This window comes from Euprymna scolopes, chromosome 31, assembly GCF_053919585.1.
Source record: "Euprymna scolopes isolate OS-2025 chromosome 31, ASM5391958v1, whole genome shotgun sequence".
In the NCBI taxonomy this organism is placed as follows: domain Eukaryota; kingdom Metazoa; phylum Mollusca; class Cephalopoda; order Sepiida; family Sepiolidae; genus Euprymna; species Euprymna scolopes.
Genome location: NC_136512.1, coordinates 88,029,405 through 88,043,709, shown reverse-complemented (window position 1 = coordinate 88,043,709; position 14,305 = coordinate 88,029,405). Strand labels below are relative to the sequence as shown.

Sequence of the window (14,305 nt, the reverse complement as noted above, 5' to 3'; positions counted from 1 at the left end):
TAGTATTGAGCACTTTCTTCAGGTTTTTACTAATTATCATTTTTGCTATATATTATATATATACTAGCATGGACGCCCGGAGTTGCCCGGATATTTGGAGATGTATGTTGAGAAAAAAAAAAATTTAAAAAAAGTGGTCAATTTTTTTTAACTTTGACCCCTATTATGACCCCTTAAAATTTATTGTTTTGGGCTCAAATTAAATTATTAAGTTAGATCCATGTCCAATGAACTTATATCTAAAATTTCAAGTGTTAAGACAGAAAATTGTCGGAGGAGTTTGGTAGAGTTCTCAAAGGACAAATCGTTGAACTTTGACCCCTTAATCGCCAAATCTCTGGCCAAAAACCAATCACGTTGATTTTCCCAAATCTCAGTCCCCTGTATATCAAATTTCGAGTCTGTAGACTTAAAATTGACAGAGTTATTGCGTATAGAAATGTACACACACAGACAAACACTTTCACTTATATATATATATATATATATATATATATATATATATATATATATATATAGTTAGTGTTAGTTATAAAATATATATGGCGATTAAGCTACACTGAATATTCCGCATTTCATCCAGGCTTATATATATATAATGTTTGTCTTGTAGATGATGTACAACTTTTAGAATTGAAGGATCAATATTCAATTGAATTTGACAAATTCATCATCTAAATCTGCATATGTGTTTTATCAATAACTAGCTTGTGTGCCCGGGGATGACTTTCAAAAATATTGGTGAAAAAGGCGACTCCTCCTCGTAGAAAAGTGCCTAGTTGAGGGTGAAGGAATCAATGTTTTTAGTCAATTTTTCGATATTTGTTGTCCGAAGGGTCGAGCTTCAAAGCAATACTGATCTCGCGAAAATCTGTCGCTTCTGTCAAAAGTTTTAGGCAGACATACAAACAAACATATATACATACATTTAAACAGACAGGTGAGATGTATACTATAGATTTATCACTGATGTAAAAACTGCTGATCTACATGTGATGTTTTCTTGATTTTTCTTTTTTTTTTTTTTTTTTTAAAATTCAATTTTCACCCCAAGCAATAGGGGGCTACTATCGGGGACATAATTTGCACAGGCATTATAAAGGGAGATGAATAGAAAGATGTTTGTTCACATTACACTTGAACTTCTGCATATCAGTACAGTTGGGAAAGCAGAATCCCGAAAGGGAGTTCCAAAGACTTGCAGTTCTGGGGAAGAAACTATTGGAGTAAAATGTTTTTAGCCACATTTTTAGTTTTTGACAGTTTTTAACAGTTTTTGACAGTTTTTAACAGTTTTTGTCAGTTTTTAACAGTTTTTGACAGTTTTTAACAGTGCAAGTGTGGATCTTGTAAAAGCGTTAATCGGTGGAAATTGTGCAACTGCTGCTGCAATCCTATTTTAACATTAAAGCTGTCACTATATGTGCTGTTAATTCTCACACCTTTGAGCATTTCTGTACATTGTTTGAGCAACATCCAATATATATATGAACATATACTACACTATCCTCCTCTTTAACATAACAAGTAGACCTTCTTTTGTTTCACAGCAAAATTGTTTCACTTGAAAAAACAAAAAATATTAAAGCTAACACAGTCCATCATTTTTTATCAAATGGAAGAAATAAGGCAGATATGTGATTGGAAAGTTACCTTTCTTTGTTCAGCTTACTCCCCCCCCCCCGCCCGCCCCGTTTCCTTTACACTTCTTTCATTAGATTTTTACATTGACGTGTAGTTTTGAATGAATGCTAAAAAGCAAATGACTTTAATTGCTACCCCTTTTTCTTTCTCTGCTTCGTTGAGATTCATTTTCTCCATCACTTCAAAAGCAAGTCAGTTTTCACAGGAACATGTTAACTCAAAATGTATGGAGTATTGTTGTCATATTTGGGCTGGTGCATCTGCTACTAGTCTCTCACTCCTATACAAGGTTCAAAAGAGAGTCGCCAACCTAATAGGTACTGAACTGTCATCTAAGCTTCAGCCTCTATCCCATCGACGAAATGTAGTATCCCTCTTCCTGTTCTACAAGTACTTTAACGGTGAATGTTCCGACGAACTGCAAGCCCTCTCTACATAAATACCCCCGACAAACCCGACAAGCAGCAAAATCCCACCCCTTCACAGTTGAGATCCCTAGATGTAAGAGAGCCTTCTACTCCAGTAGTTTCTTCCCCAGAACCGCTAGATCTTGTAATTCCCTTCCGGGTTCCTGCTTTCCGAACTGTACTGACATGCAGAAGTTCAAGTGTAACGTGAACTGACATCTTGCTGCCCAACTTCCCACCTAGTACCCCTGTAGCCTGTGTCCTTAATAGTAGCCCTCTACATCAAAGTGGCAATGTGTCTTGTTTGGGGTGAAAATGTAATTAAAAAAATATATATATTTTCAACCAATAAAAATCGTTTCAAACTTAAAAAATAGCAAATCTATGTCAGACTGACAAGTCGATGCAAACTTACAAACTTCTATAAAACAGTCGCTCGGTGAACTGAATTTCAGAGTTCTTTCATGTGGAATCTGCGATGTGCCTCAGTTCTCAACATCAACAATGCTCATCCTAGAAGACTGGAATGTCTCACGCTAAAATTCCTTTAAGCCTGTTGCTATATAGCCAATGAACGCAGTCACGCAGAAGGTAAACTCACACACACACACACACACACACACACACACACACACACACACACACACACACACACACACACACACACACACACACAATGGAACTTTCAAACAAACTTTCTAACACTTTAATCTACTTCTTATTCAAGAACTTTAAAACTTCTCAACAAACTTTGGTCTTTCAAAGTATATTTTACATCTCTGTAAAATTATTGATATAAATATATTTTGTTTGTTAATTCATGTTTTCTCGCTTTCATTCCAAAAATCTCATTGTTAAGGTAGCACTTGCTAACTGGTGACCCATTCATAACATTCACGTTTTTATTCTTCTTTTTCATTCGCCAATTTAACTATGTGTATATTTATTGTTGTACGACACAATCATGTTGGTACACTGGTTAGCAACGTTGAGCTTGGCCAGTATCAGATGAGTGACCATTTGGGAAAGCTAGGCGCTGTATGTACCTTCTGGGAAGGTTGGGCGTGGGGCCAGCACCCTTACCCTGAAAAAAAGAACTCCTCGCTACAAAAGCATCTACAAAGTTGTAAATGGCCTATGCCTCACCAGGGTCTCAAGGCTATGGATGGGTGGATATTAATTGTTAGAGATGTTCTTGGCACTTTTCAAAAACATTACTATCACCAAAACACACTTTCTCTAGGCAGGGGTGGTACTACAACTGTTTGAAATAATTTACCTGATTGCCGCACCAATCACAAAATCGAGCATCAATGTTGTTGATTCGATGACATTTTGAACATTTAAGAAATTTTGGGTTTTTATTCGTTTCCGAAGGAAACAAATTTTCTGGACGAGCCGGAAATTTCTGAAAGAAAAAATGAAAGCAATGAATTGGAAATAATCTGTGAAAATGTTTTTTCCATACTTTGATCGCAGAGATTTTAATGATTATATATATATATATATATATATATATATATATATATATATATATATATATATATATATATATATATATATATATAATAGGACAACAAGAGTATGAAATGAAGACACAAAACTATATATTGGTAGATATAGAATGGATCATTTATTGAATAATGGAATACAGGCAAAATTTGGGGGATAGAAGGGACTCTTTATGCCAGGGCATTTCGAAGCCTAATGCTTCTCATCAGAAGAGTAGAGAAGGTGCTAGGTAGCATGGGGAAGATGTGGCGTCTAGCATAAGGTTCATTAGGGATGAAAAAGATTAAGAGGAATTATAGAATGTTGGGAGAAGCTTTATTGAATTCTAAATAAATAAGGAGAAGCTTATTATATATAGTATGATATATAAGAATTTTGTTGAGCTTGGCATTATCCGGATAAGTTTCCTTTTGTGGAATTGATCTTTCTCTTTTCCTTTTACATTAAACTATATATATATATATATATATATATATGCTAGCAAAAAGTAACCGTCGTTGACTGGGTTCAAAAACAGCCTACAGAAAATGGACTCTGATTTATGAAAGTATGATAGGTTATGAAAAGGAACGTTGTAAAGAGATAGCTTCGAATTTGGGGGTATCAAGACCAAAGCAAAATATGATGAAAGTAAAAATAAAATAGATAAACCCCATAATTTATTATATCATACTTGTTCACACTGAAACACTTATAACAATATTCTGTGGATCTATATTAAAAAACCTTGTTAAACTTTGTGACATATTTCCATTCTATGGAGGTCAGGCACGAACGAACACCCCATAATTTTATTATACCATATTTCTTCAAACTGAAACATAATTATCAAAGTATACTTACGCAGATAGATATGAAAAGTCTTTATTAAAGTTTGTGCCTATTTCCATTCTATGGAGGCCAGGCGCGAACGCAGACCCCACAATTTTATTATACCATCCCTATTTAAGTTAAAACATACTTATTAAAGTATTATTATGTACATCTATATCAAAAACACTTGTAAACGTTTTTTTTAATTTTTTAATTTTTTATTTCCATACTTTGTGGACCAGGCATGTACGCAAACCACACAATTTTAATGAATCATCAGTATGCCAGATCAAACATACCCATTCCGGTGTCTCGATACATCTTCTATCATTATATGTGATCAGCTTTCTATAATAGTCAACCATATAGGAGCCTATTCGTGACCAAACACACACACAGACGTTCAGCTTTATATTATAGATATAACCATGGGTGATAAAAATCGATTTATAAAATATATTGAACTTATTTGAATTCTTCAGTGATAACTTTATATCTTGATACGAGAAGACGATTGCACTTGATTGAGACGTGTCCTCTCACACACACATACACATATTCTCACTTATATAGATGAATTATCTTGAGTTTAGAGCCATTCTTGAAATAGAAAAGTGTGGTGTCAAGCAACAATAACAAAAAAAAAAAAAATGGTGGTTTAAATCTAGATGTTTTTCCAGCCAAAGAATCAAACCAGTCATGATCCGCAGGACCGTTGTGTGTCTATACAGACAATGAGTGTATAGTTTGATGTCAGTGTGGAAACTGTACACACGATTATTCGTGAAGGAACCAAAGATGTGGAAGATTTACACAAAGTTTGTCTCAAAGGTGCTCCATCCTTGTCACACACTATTTGACCAAGATGGGCATCAAGACAGTTCCTCACCCTCCCTATTGTCCAGACCTTGCTCCCTGTGACTTTTGGTTATTCCTTAAGCTCAAGGAAAACCTTAGAGGCCGTTGTTATGAGACTATTGAGGAGATGAAAAAGGCTGTGATGAGAGTTATTGACACGCTAAAACAAGAGGAATTCCATGGGGCCTTCCATAAGTTGTTGAAACGGTACAACAAATGCATTGCAGCCGGAGGAGATTACTTTGAAGAGGACTAGAATTTCATGTGTGTACTATCAATAAAGCTGTCCATCTGAAAATGTCTGAAAATTTATTGAAGACACCTTGCATATATATATATATATATATATATATATATACTTTTTTAATTTATTACCGTTTTATCTGTTTAGTTACACATGTTTCTGCTAATGAATCGTATAAACAATCCAGTAACTTCGTCAGACTTGAACAGGTAATAACCACTTCTGTCCAAGTCTGACGAAGTTATAGCAGAACTGGTAAATAGTAAAATTTGAAGAAGGTGCTCAATACTACTGCAGAGCAAATATATATTTGTTTTTATTTTATTAGCGTTTGTTGGACAGAAGTGGTTATTACAGGTAATAACCACTTCTGTCCAAGTCTGACGAAGTTACTGGATCGTTGATACGATTCGGTAGTGAACTAAACAGATAAAACGGTAATAAAATAAAAAAAAATATATATTTGCTCTGCAGTAGTATTGAGCACCTTCTTCAAGTTTTACTATATACCAGTTCTGCTATATCTATATATATATATATATATATATATCCGCATGTGCAGAAGAATATACTGGCTAGATTGAAAGAATGAATAAGAGTTCTTGTGTTTGTAAATGTAAAACAGATCACCCTTTCGTTTAAGCAACGTTGGGCTTAGTCAGTATCAGATGGGTGATCATTTGGGAATACCAGGCGCTGTATGTAGGAGGATATCGATACCTCCCTGCAAGAGTTGCAAAAACCTAAAGTTGTAAGCTCATCTAACGGGGATATACATGCGACTGGAAGCCGTTTATAAATTTCATACTCCCATGAAACTCCCTCCTGCCTAGGGTACAGTTCGGTATTGGTACAGGGTGGGTTTGTAAGGAGGATAAATAAAGACCTAGCCAGAGAAAGGTAAGTGTGGAAATCAGTTTCTAGAAGCCGTCCAACATATGCTAACATGTAAACCAGACAAACAGAATATGATGTTGAAAGAATGAATGATGAGAGTGCTTGGATTAGTAAACGGAGAACAGTTGAGGTAGCAGGGCCAGCTGATAGGAGAAAATCAAGGAAAACATTGGAGGAAGTTATAAGCATGGACTTGAGAGAAAGAGGGATAAATAAATACCTGGTCAGAGATATGTTACTTTGGGAGTCAAATTCTACTTACTGTCCAGTACATGCCAGCAGGTAAGACAGAGGAAAAAGATGATGATAATGATGACGATGATGATGTTGATGATAATGTAGTAGTAGTAGTAGTACCCCCCCCCAAAGAAATATGTAGAAATAAAACATCAGGCTCGAGAATTAATAATCCAAAATATTATGATGATTAAAAAATTTGATTAAGAAAAGAAAAAAAAAAGATTCTACATTTTGAAAAAAAAAAAAAAATATTTTTGAAGAATTTGGTTAGAAAAATCGACTTTGGTTTGAATTTTACCTGCAGATTTGTTTCTTTTGAGAGTTTCGAATCGCACAGGACGCAGATGGAGAGGTCGGAGGAATTGGCCGTGCTGCAGACGGGGCACACCAGTCGGTCAGATAATTTGATTCTGGCCTGCGGCTGGTTTTGTACAGGGATGGGACCCTCACACACAACACATGAGTCCGTGTTTAATGGCACCATAGAGTTGCAGTATAAACAGAGACCCATCTGCAAAGAAAGAGAGAAATTAAAAAGATAGTTACCAATTCCACAAAATAGTTGTCAAATTGTTGCAAAGTGCATGTGTGTGCATGCGCAGACATTCAAATTTCTAAACATATTGGAAAAAAATCAATGGCATTATGTTTTACACTTGAGGGTATACCTCAACAAAGTTTCCGGTTACAATTACAGTCTTTGGAATCAACATTTTTTACAAATTTTTAAGTATTTATGTGGAAAAGGTACTGTGCTTTTAAAAAAATTTTTTTTTTTTTTTTTAAGTATTTTCAAGTTAACTTCATGTTTTACGGTATCCTTTGTTTATTAAATTGTTAGGTGAAAGTACAGAACAGTTACAAAACACTCTCTCCTTCCCCATGTTAAGAATGGATTTCTAAATAATAACATTCTTATTCCAGTGCGGTATCTTCTCAGCATAAGTACCTCTTTTTCATATCTTAATGTATATATATTATCTACCTCTACCTTTTTCTCCAAACTCTCCAACCCTCTATTTTCCTAACTATTTTTACATTTCCAATCCCTTACTACTGCAGCCACCTCAAATTCCCACCACCACCTAACTATCCACAGCACTTTCTCCTAACAAAACTATCTTTCTCCTACTCCACATTCCTCATATTCTACCACCCACACTCTGTCCAAAATTGCTAGCAAATCACGACAGAAGATTTCAATTAATAATCCGGAAATTTGTGGAACTACTCGGAAATTTGCATAGAATTTTGAGCGGAAGCTTTTATGTAATCCACAAGAGTAGCATGCTCCTGTTTCATCAGCTGTGATAGAAATTTTATGTAATTTGCAACTGTATTCTTAGTATCGCCCGCACTGAGGATTGAACCTTCAACCTCTAGAAGAGTGTCACTTATACCTGAATTTTGTGAACATTGTGAGTATAATATCCAAGGTGAGAACAGTAATCCAAATAATCTGAATTATCTAAAAAAAAGTCAGAAATATAATTCCAATTTTTTTTTTTTTTTTACACAGGCATTACCACATTATCAAGGCCAAGAGGCCACTCAAGGATAAGGGTTAAAGCGTGTACAGTAGAAATTGGACAATACAGTAATTAATTCGGTAAATTTGTTAACTTATATGGAACGGCTCACCAAGAACTTGTTTACGTGAGACTTGAAGACAACCATATTGTAGTCAGCCGGAAAGCAGGAAAACGAAAGACAATTCCACAGGCGTGCAGTTCTAAGAAAGAAGCTTTGTTCATGGAATCTACATTTAGGTTTAGGCACAGATAAAGAGTGAGGGGAATTATTGATAGTGTTTACAACTAGACGAGTGTTTCTTGTGAAAGTTTGGCGAGGGGGGACCATAGACGGAAGCTCAGTTGAACACTTTCCATGAAAATAATGATACATCAGAGACAAACTCGCAACATCTCTTCTGTGAGATAGAGGTTGCAGGGAAGAGAAAAGGACATCTCCTACGAGGCTACGAAGTCTATTTTGAACTCTATCAAGGCAGGACAAGTCCTTTCTAGCAGCTCCTGCCCAGATGTGGCAACAGTATTCCATCCTTGGACGTACCTGGCTCTTATATAGATAGAGAATTGCATCAGCAGTGAGATATCTACTGGATCGATAGAAAGATCCCACCATTTTTCCAGCAACCTTGGCAACAGATTTATATAAAAAAAAGATTAGGTTGAATTTCTTTAAATTAAACAACATAAACAATAGTGATATTAAAATCATTTGATCACTCTCGAACTACTTGAATGACACGCTTTATAAATGTTAATTTCAACTAAATTCTCGCCATGGTTAATGCTGCCCGAGGGGTTTGTTCCTTGCTAATGGAATCAGAGATGGTTTCGTGGCTGGGTTCTAATTCCTCGACCAACAGTAATCGTAACTTCCTATACTGACGGATGAAACACTAGTGTCTGTCGGTATTAAAAATAATTATAGTAATAATTATATATCTATATAAATATTGGTATATTTAGGTAGAATTTTTTCATTCAAGCAAACCTTATTAAATGCTACGGAGATACCTTGCTTTATGATTCTTCTTTTTTATTTTTTCGATTTTCTGTATAACGTTTTTTTACATTAAAATCGGAAATATTGATGAAAGTTCCATATTTGTCGCTCTTGCTTTCGATTCGACCACGAGTTCAGGTGTTGATGAGGTGAAAGTGAGTAGGAGCGAAAGATGGAAATTTAAAAGTGAAAAGTAAAATATCCATTAGATTTATCAAGTGATGGAAAGTTAAAAAATATATAAAACTGTTGATGGAAAGTCGATTAAAATTTAGGTCGATTAAAAAAGTAAATTCGTGGTTGTTGCTCTTCTCGAATGCAATATTATTTATAGTAGTGGTGCTGAGTTCTGATGTAGAATGCTTCAAGAATTTTTAACTTTTTTTTTTTACATGGGGGTCCCCACTTATCAAGGCCCAAAGGCCACTCAGGGATAAGGGTTATTGCATGTACAGTAATCAATGAGATAGTATTATAGTAATCATTAGTATTGAGGGTTTTGATAGAGTGTCTTACTTAAGGGGGCGGTTTGTCAGGAGTTTGTTTATGTTGAACTTGAACACGTCCAAGTTGTAGTCAGGTGGGAAACAGGCAAGCGGCAGAGAGTTCTACTGGCGTGCAGTTCTAAGAAAGAAGCTTTGCTCACGGGATCTACATTTGGATTTAGGCACAGATAAAGAGTGGGGAAAATTATTTTCATGTTGTACAATTTTTGTGTTATCGACGAGGATTTTTCTAAGATTGGAGAGGAACCAGTTATGTTCTTTTATTAAATGTTGGTATATAGCACTGGTATTGTTTAAATGTATAGTGATTTGGCAGGACAGCGTTGTTACATGTCCAATGTATGTAGTGTTTTTATGTCTATTTTGGGAGATACATTTTATATATAACTACTTCATTTACTCACATAAAATTAATATACGAAAGTATAAATTTATGCGTAAACTTTAAGTATTTACTTCAACAGTGCTCAATACATAGGTAGAGCTAGTTAGTAATTTATAAAATATATATGGCGATTAAGCTACACTGAATATTCCGTGTCTTGACCTGTTTTAAATCTAGGTTAGGTTTTGTTTTTTTTATGTTAGTTTATATATATATATATATATATATATATATATATATATATATATATATATATATATATATATATATATATGTATGATAGTTTATGTATATGCATGTTTATTTATTTTATTTATTTATTTGTTTATTTTCTATTGTTTTTGTTAATTTTAAAGTTATTTTGTTTCTCTATCCTAGAGTAAATTTTATCCTGTGAACACAGTTGTTCACTATTTCTCTCCTACAGTTTAATAGATGTTGAGGTTCTTTAAAGTATAGGATAGCCAAATTTTTCATGAAGGCATAATCTACATGGGTCGTCTAGGTCTCTACAGGTGTTTGCTTGTCTTACTATTTTCCATTCGACTACCGGCGAACAGAAACTAACAAAAGCAATAGAAAATAAATAAATAAAATAAATAAACATGAACATACATAAACTATCATACATATATATGTATATATATAAATATATATATATATATACATATATATATATATATATAAACTAACATAAAAAAAAACCTAACCTAGATTTAAAACAGATCAAGACACTAGATATCCAGGCTAAATAGAACACACACAAAGAATCAGGTCAACCAGAGGTCAAATAGGCCTTTGTCCTGTAAGTGCATGTTCATTGGCTGATAAGAAGTGCACGGTGGATACTAGAAAGCTGATTGGCTAACTAAAATCTCAATAGAAGGTGTGTATATAAAAACGACAGACAAACACAAAATTCGTGCATAAGCCTGAAGAATCCTAGAGTGGATGAAACGTGGAATATTCAGTGTAGCTTAATCGCCATATATATTTTATATATATATATATAGACCAAATTCCTATACATCCATTTATAATATAAATCTCACCTGTCTGTTTAAATATATGTATGTATGTTTGTATGTATGTAGGTATGTATGTATGCTTAAAACTTTCGACAGAGGCGACGGTTTTTGGACAACAAATATAAAAAAATTGACCAAAAACATTAATTCCTTCACCCTCAACTGGGCACTTTTCTACAGGGAGGGGTCGCTTTTCTCGTCGATATTTTCAAAAGTCATTGCCTCTTTTCGATTGTCTAGCCTTAATTTAAACCTATGTTACTTCCGGTTTGGCGATGGGCGCAACAGCAAAGACGTCATTTTTTTTTTCACGTTCTTTTCCCCCTTTGCAATACGGATTCAAGCCTGCCTGCCTACTACCACTTTTTTTTTTTTGATCAACACACATTATTAAATCAAAAAAGAAAAACTCATCAAAATAGAAATTGATATTTCTATGCAGCTTTTATATATGAGCAGAGTTTAAAAACGAATGTTTGTGTTTACCTGTCCTGGTTCCGGAGGAGGTAAGCGATTTTGTGGTAAAGGTGGCACTGGTTTGCCACAGACATTGCAGAATGTTGCAGAAGGATCTGCAGGACGATCAGCAAAGCAATAGATACACCTAAAATAAAAGAAAACATAGTTAACTTTATACAATAAACCCTTTTTTTTTGTTCATTAGGGAGTCACCACTTATCAAGGAACAAAAGCCACTGGAGGATAAGGGTTAACAAGTATCAGACACCTGGTGAGACAAAACCGTGATGATTGTTAATGGTGAAAATTGGGCAGAAATTGATTATTTAAAGACAACTCAACAAGAATTTTTTTATATTGGAGTTGAAAACAACCATGTTTGTTAGAACGATAGAACTACGATCAAGGGGAGCTAACTCCTTCCCTGTTTCAGGCTGAGTCACCGTCTCATTTTTAATTTCTGTTATATGAGTTTTCGCATGGAGACACGAGAACAGGTCGAGACAGATGTAAGCAGGTTGGTTGGTTGTTTTTGTTTTACGGCATATCAACCCTTTTTGGGTTATTTAATGCCGAATCCAAAGATTTTGAAGAAAAATTTTTTTAATAGAATATATTTGTTTTCACGTCGGTTTCTATTTAACCCATAGTTGGGACCCTGGAGCAATGGTAATTAAAGGGTGGCTCCACACTCCCCAAAGCCCACAAGCTGGGGTCTCACCACTGGATATAGTTTAAGGTCATATCCAGGACCCCCATTGAGGGACTTTTACCCACTGCAGGGGGGGGGGGCAGTCGGCGTATTCTAATGCCCCACCGACAGGGCAGATGTAAGCAGATACAAGCAAAAGAATAGATGTCTTGTCCCAGGCTAGCATGCCAAGCATATTTGCCATTTTCATTCAGATACGCCTGCACTAGCCCTGTATGCAGGATGAAATACGGTTGCATCCCATAGGACATACTATACGGCGAGCTCGTCTTTGGAACACGGCCAATTGGACAACAAACTTTGCGTTACAAGGACACCTGCAACAGAGATCTGAAGACTTGTGGCATTTAACCGCAAGATCTTGAGTCAGAAATATCTGATTGCACAGCCTGGCAAAAGAAGAGAGAAAGGGAATAAAAAAGAACTCCCAGGCGAGAGAGCATACAGTCCACCCTTGAATCCCTATCACTGACTACACCTGCAGCAACTGTCAACGAAGCTGTAAATCTAAAGTTGCTGTTAATCATCATACTAGGTGCAGAATGCCATTGTCTCCCGAGACAGAAGGTTGCCATACATACATACATACTATATCATTCTTGTTGTCTCTTGATCGTACCGGATTCTAGGACAAGAATTCACCTTGTCTGGTGGAGTATCCAGCTAAACGCTGTTATTTGAAGTAAAATCATTAGAAAGTGCAGTGTATAGTCGAGCTGAGTTTGTAGGAATTGAAAAATAATTTACAGTTGTTGTAATTAGAAGAGTTCTTGTTGTGAATGTTTTACAGAGGGAATCATAGATTGGAGCTCACTTAAGTACCTACCATAAAAATAACGATAGAGCAGAAAAAGACGAGCAACCTCTCTAATGTTTAATTAGTGAAATATTAGTATTGGTAAACACAAAATTTTTACAAATTATCTAATCAGGTTAACTAACTTGACCTGTGGAAATTTCACAGGGGACTCATTCATATGTAATATATTGATGTTGGCATTCTGTAGATGTTCAGTGTAAATGGAGACACTCTGATGTTATTGTAGCTTTTTTGTTAAAACTGCAAAACTATGTATCTAAGCTAGCAGGGACGTCCGGCATAGCCCGGTCGTAAAATATGCTTAAATATGGTATTTTAATGTATGCAGATTTCGTATATGTTACTATAAGAATCAATTTTCTATTGATTTTTATATGTTATAAAAACACATATCCATATGACTTGCATTGGGTGCATCAGCTCGAATCGAAACTGAAACCAAAACTTATGAAGAAAAAGTGTATGTCTATAGTTCCTTTAGCTACAATCAAAGCCGAAACCAAAACTTATGAAGAATTCTTGGTAAAATTATTTATAAAAAAAATAGATGACTTGAATGCCATCAGCTATAATTGAAACCGAAATCAAAACTTATGAAGAATTTTTTATAAAATTATTTCTTACAAGGAATGAAAGGTCATAACAATTAAACAGTCACTCGGGAGAAAAAATGTGTAAGCTTGACACATAAAATAACACACATGCTATCGTATTAATATATAGATTTTTAAGGTTTTCTTAAATGGGGGAGGGCTTGATTTTTCTGGGGGAAGGGGGTCCTAAACAAAGCTCCAAGTAAGAAAATCAAAATTAAGAGAAAAACACCGAGTTCGAGGGGGGTTGGGCTGGATGAAACAGGAAGCCATTCTTTGAAGAAACAAAAGTCATCAAACTCCCCTACCCCCATCATGAATTGATTTAAATATTAGCCTTTATGAGAAAAAAATCAACATTTTCAGTTTTCACAGAAAGCTGTTATAAGTAAGAAAAGGAAGGCCGAGCAAGATGGGAGGAGAGAAAACAGGAAAAGAGAAAGAAAGAGATTATGATGGGTGCAACAGCAAAGACGCCACATTTGTTTTTTTATGTTCTCTTTCTCCTTCACGGTACAGGTTCAAGCCTGCCTGCCTACCACTTGTTTTTTTTTTTTTGCTCAACACACATCTCCAAACACCCGGGCAATGCTGGGTACCCAGGCTAGTATTTTATATAAGACAAACAAATAAGGTGCAAACTAATAAAAAAAAC

At 35.1% G+C, this 14,305-nt stretch overlaps 1 protein-coding gene across 2 annotated transcripts in view; it reads right to left on the bottom strand.

The window, feature by feature from the left end:
* LOC145255842 (double zinc ribbon and ankyrin repeat-containing protein 1-like) overlaps nt 1–14,305 on the bottom strand; it is a 100,993-nt gene that overhangs the window by 35,375 nt on the left and 51,313 nt on the right. For both annotated transcript variants that reach the window (XM_080114580.1, XM_080114581.1), the window contains exons 8-10: nt 11,553–11,670; nt 6,914–7,126; nt 3,331–3,459 (exon numbers count right to left, since the gene is read on the bottom strand). In XM_080114580.1, coding sequence (XP_079970706.1) covers nt 3,331–3,459; nt 6,914–7,126; nt 11,553–11,670 — 460 coding nt within the window. The remainder of the gene's footprint in view (nt 1–3,330; nt 3,460–6,913; nt 7,127–11,552; nt 11,671–14,305) is intronic.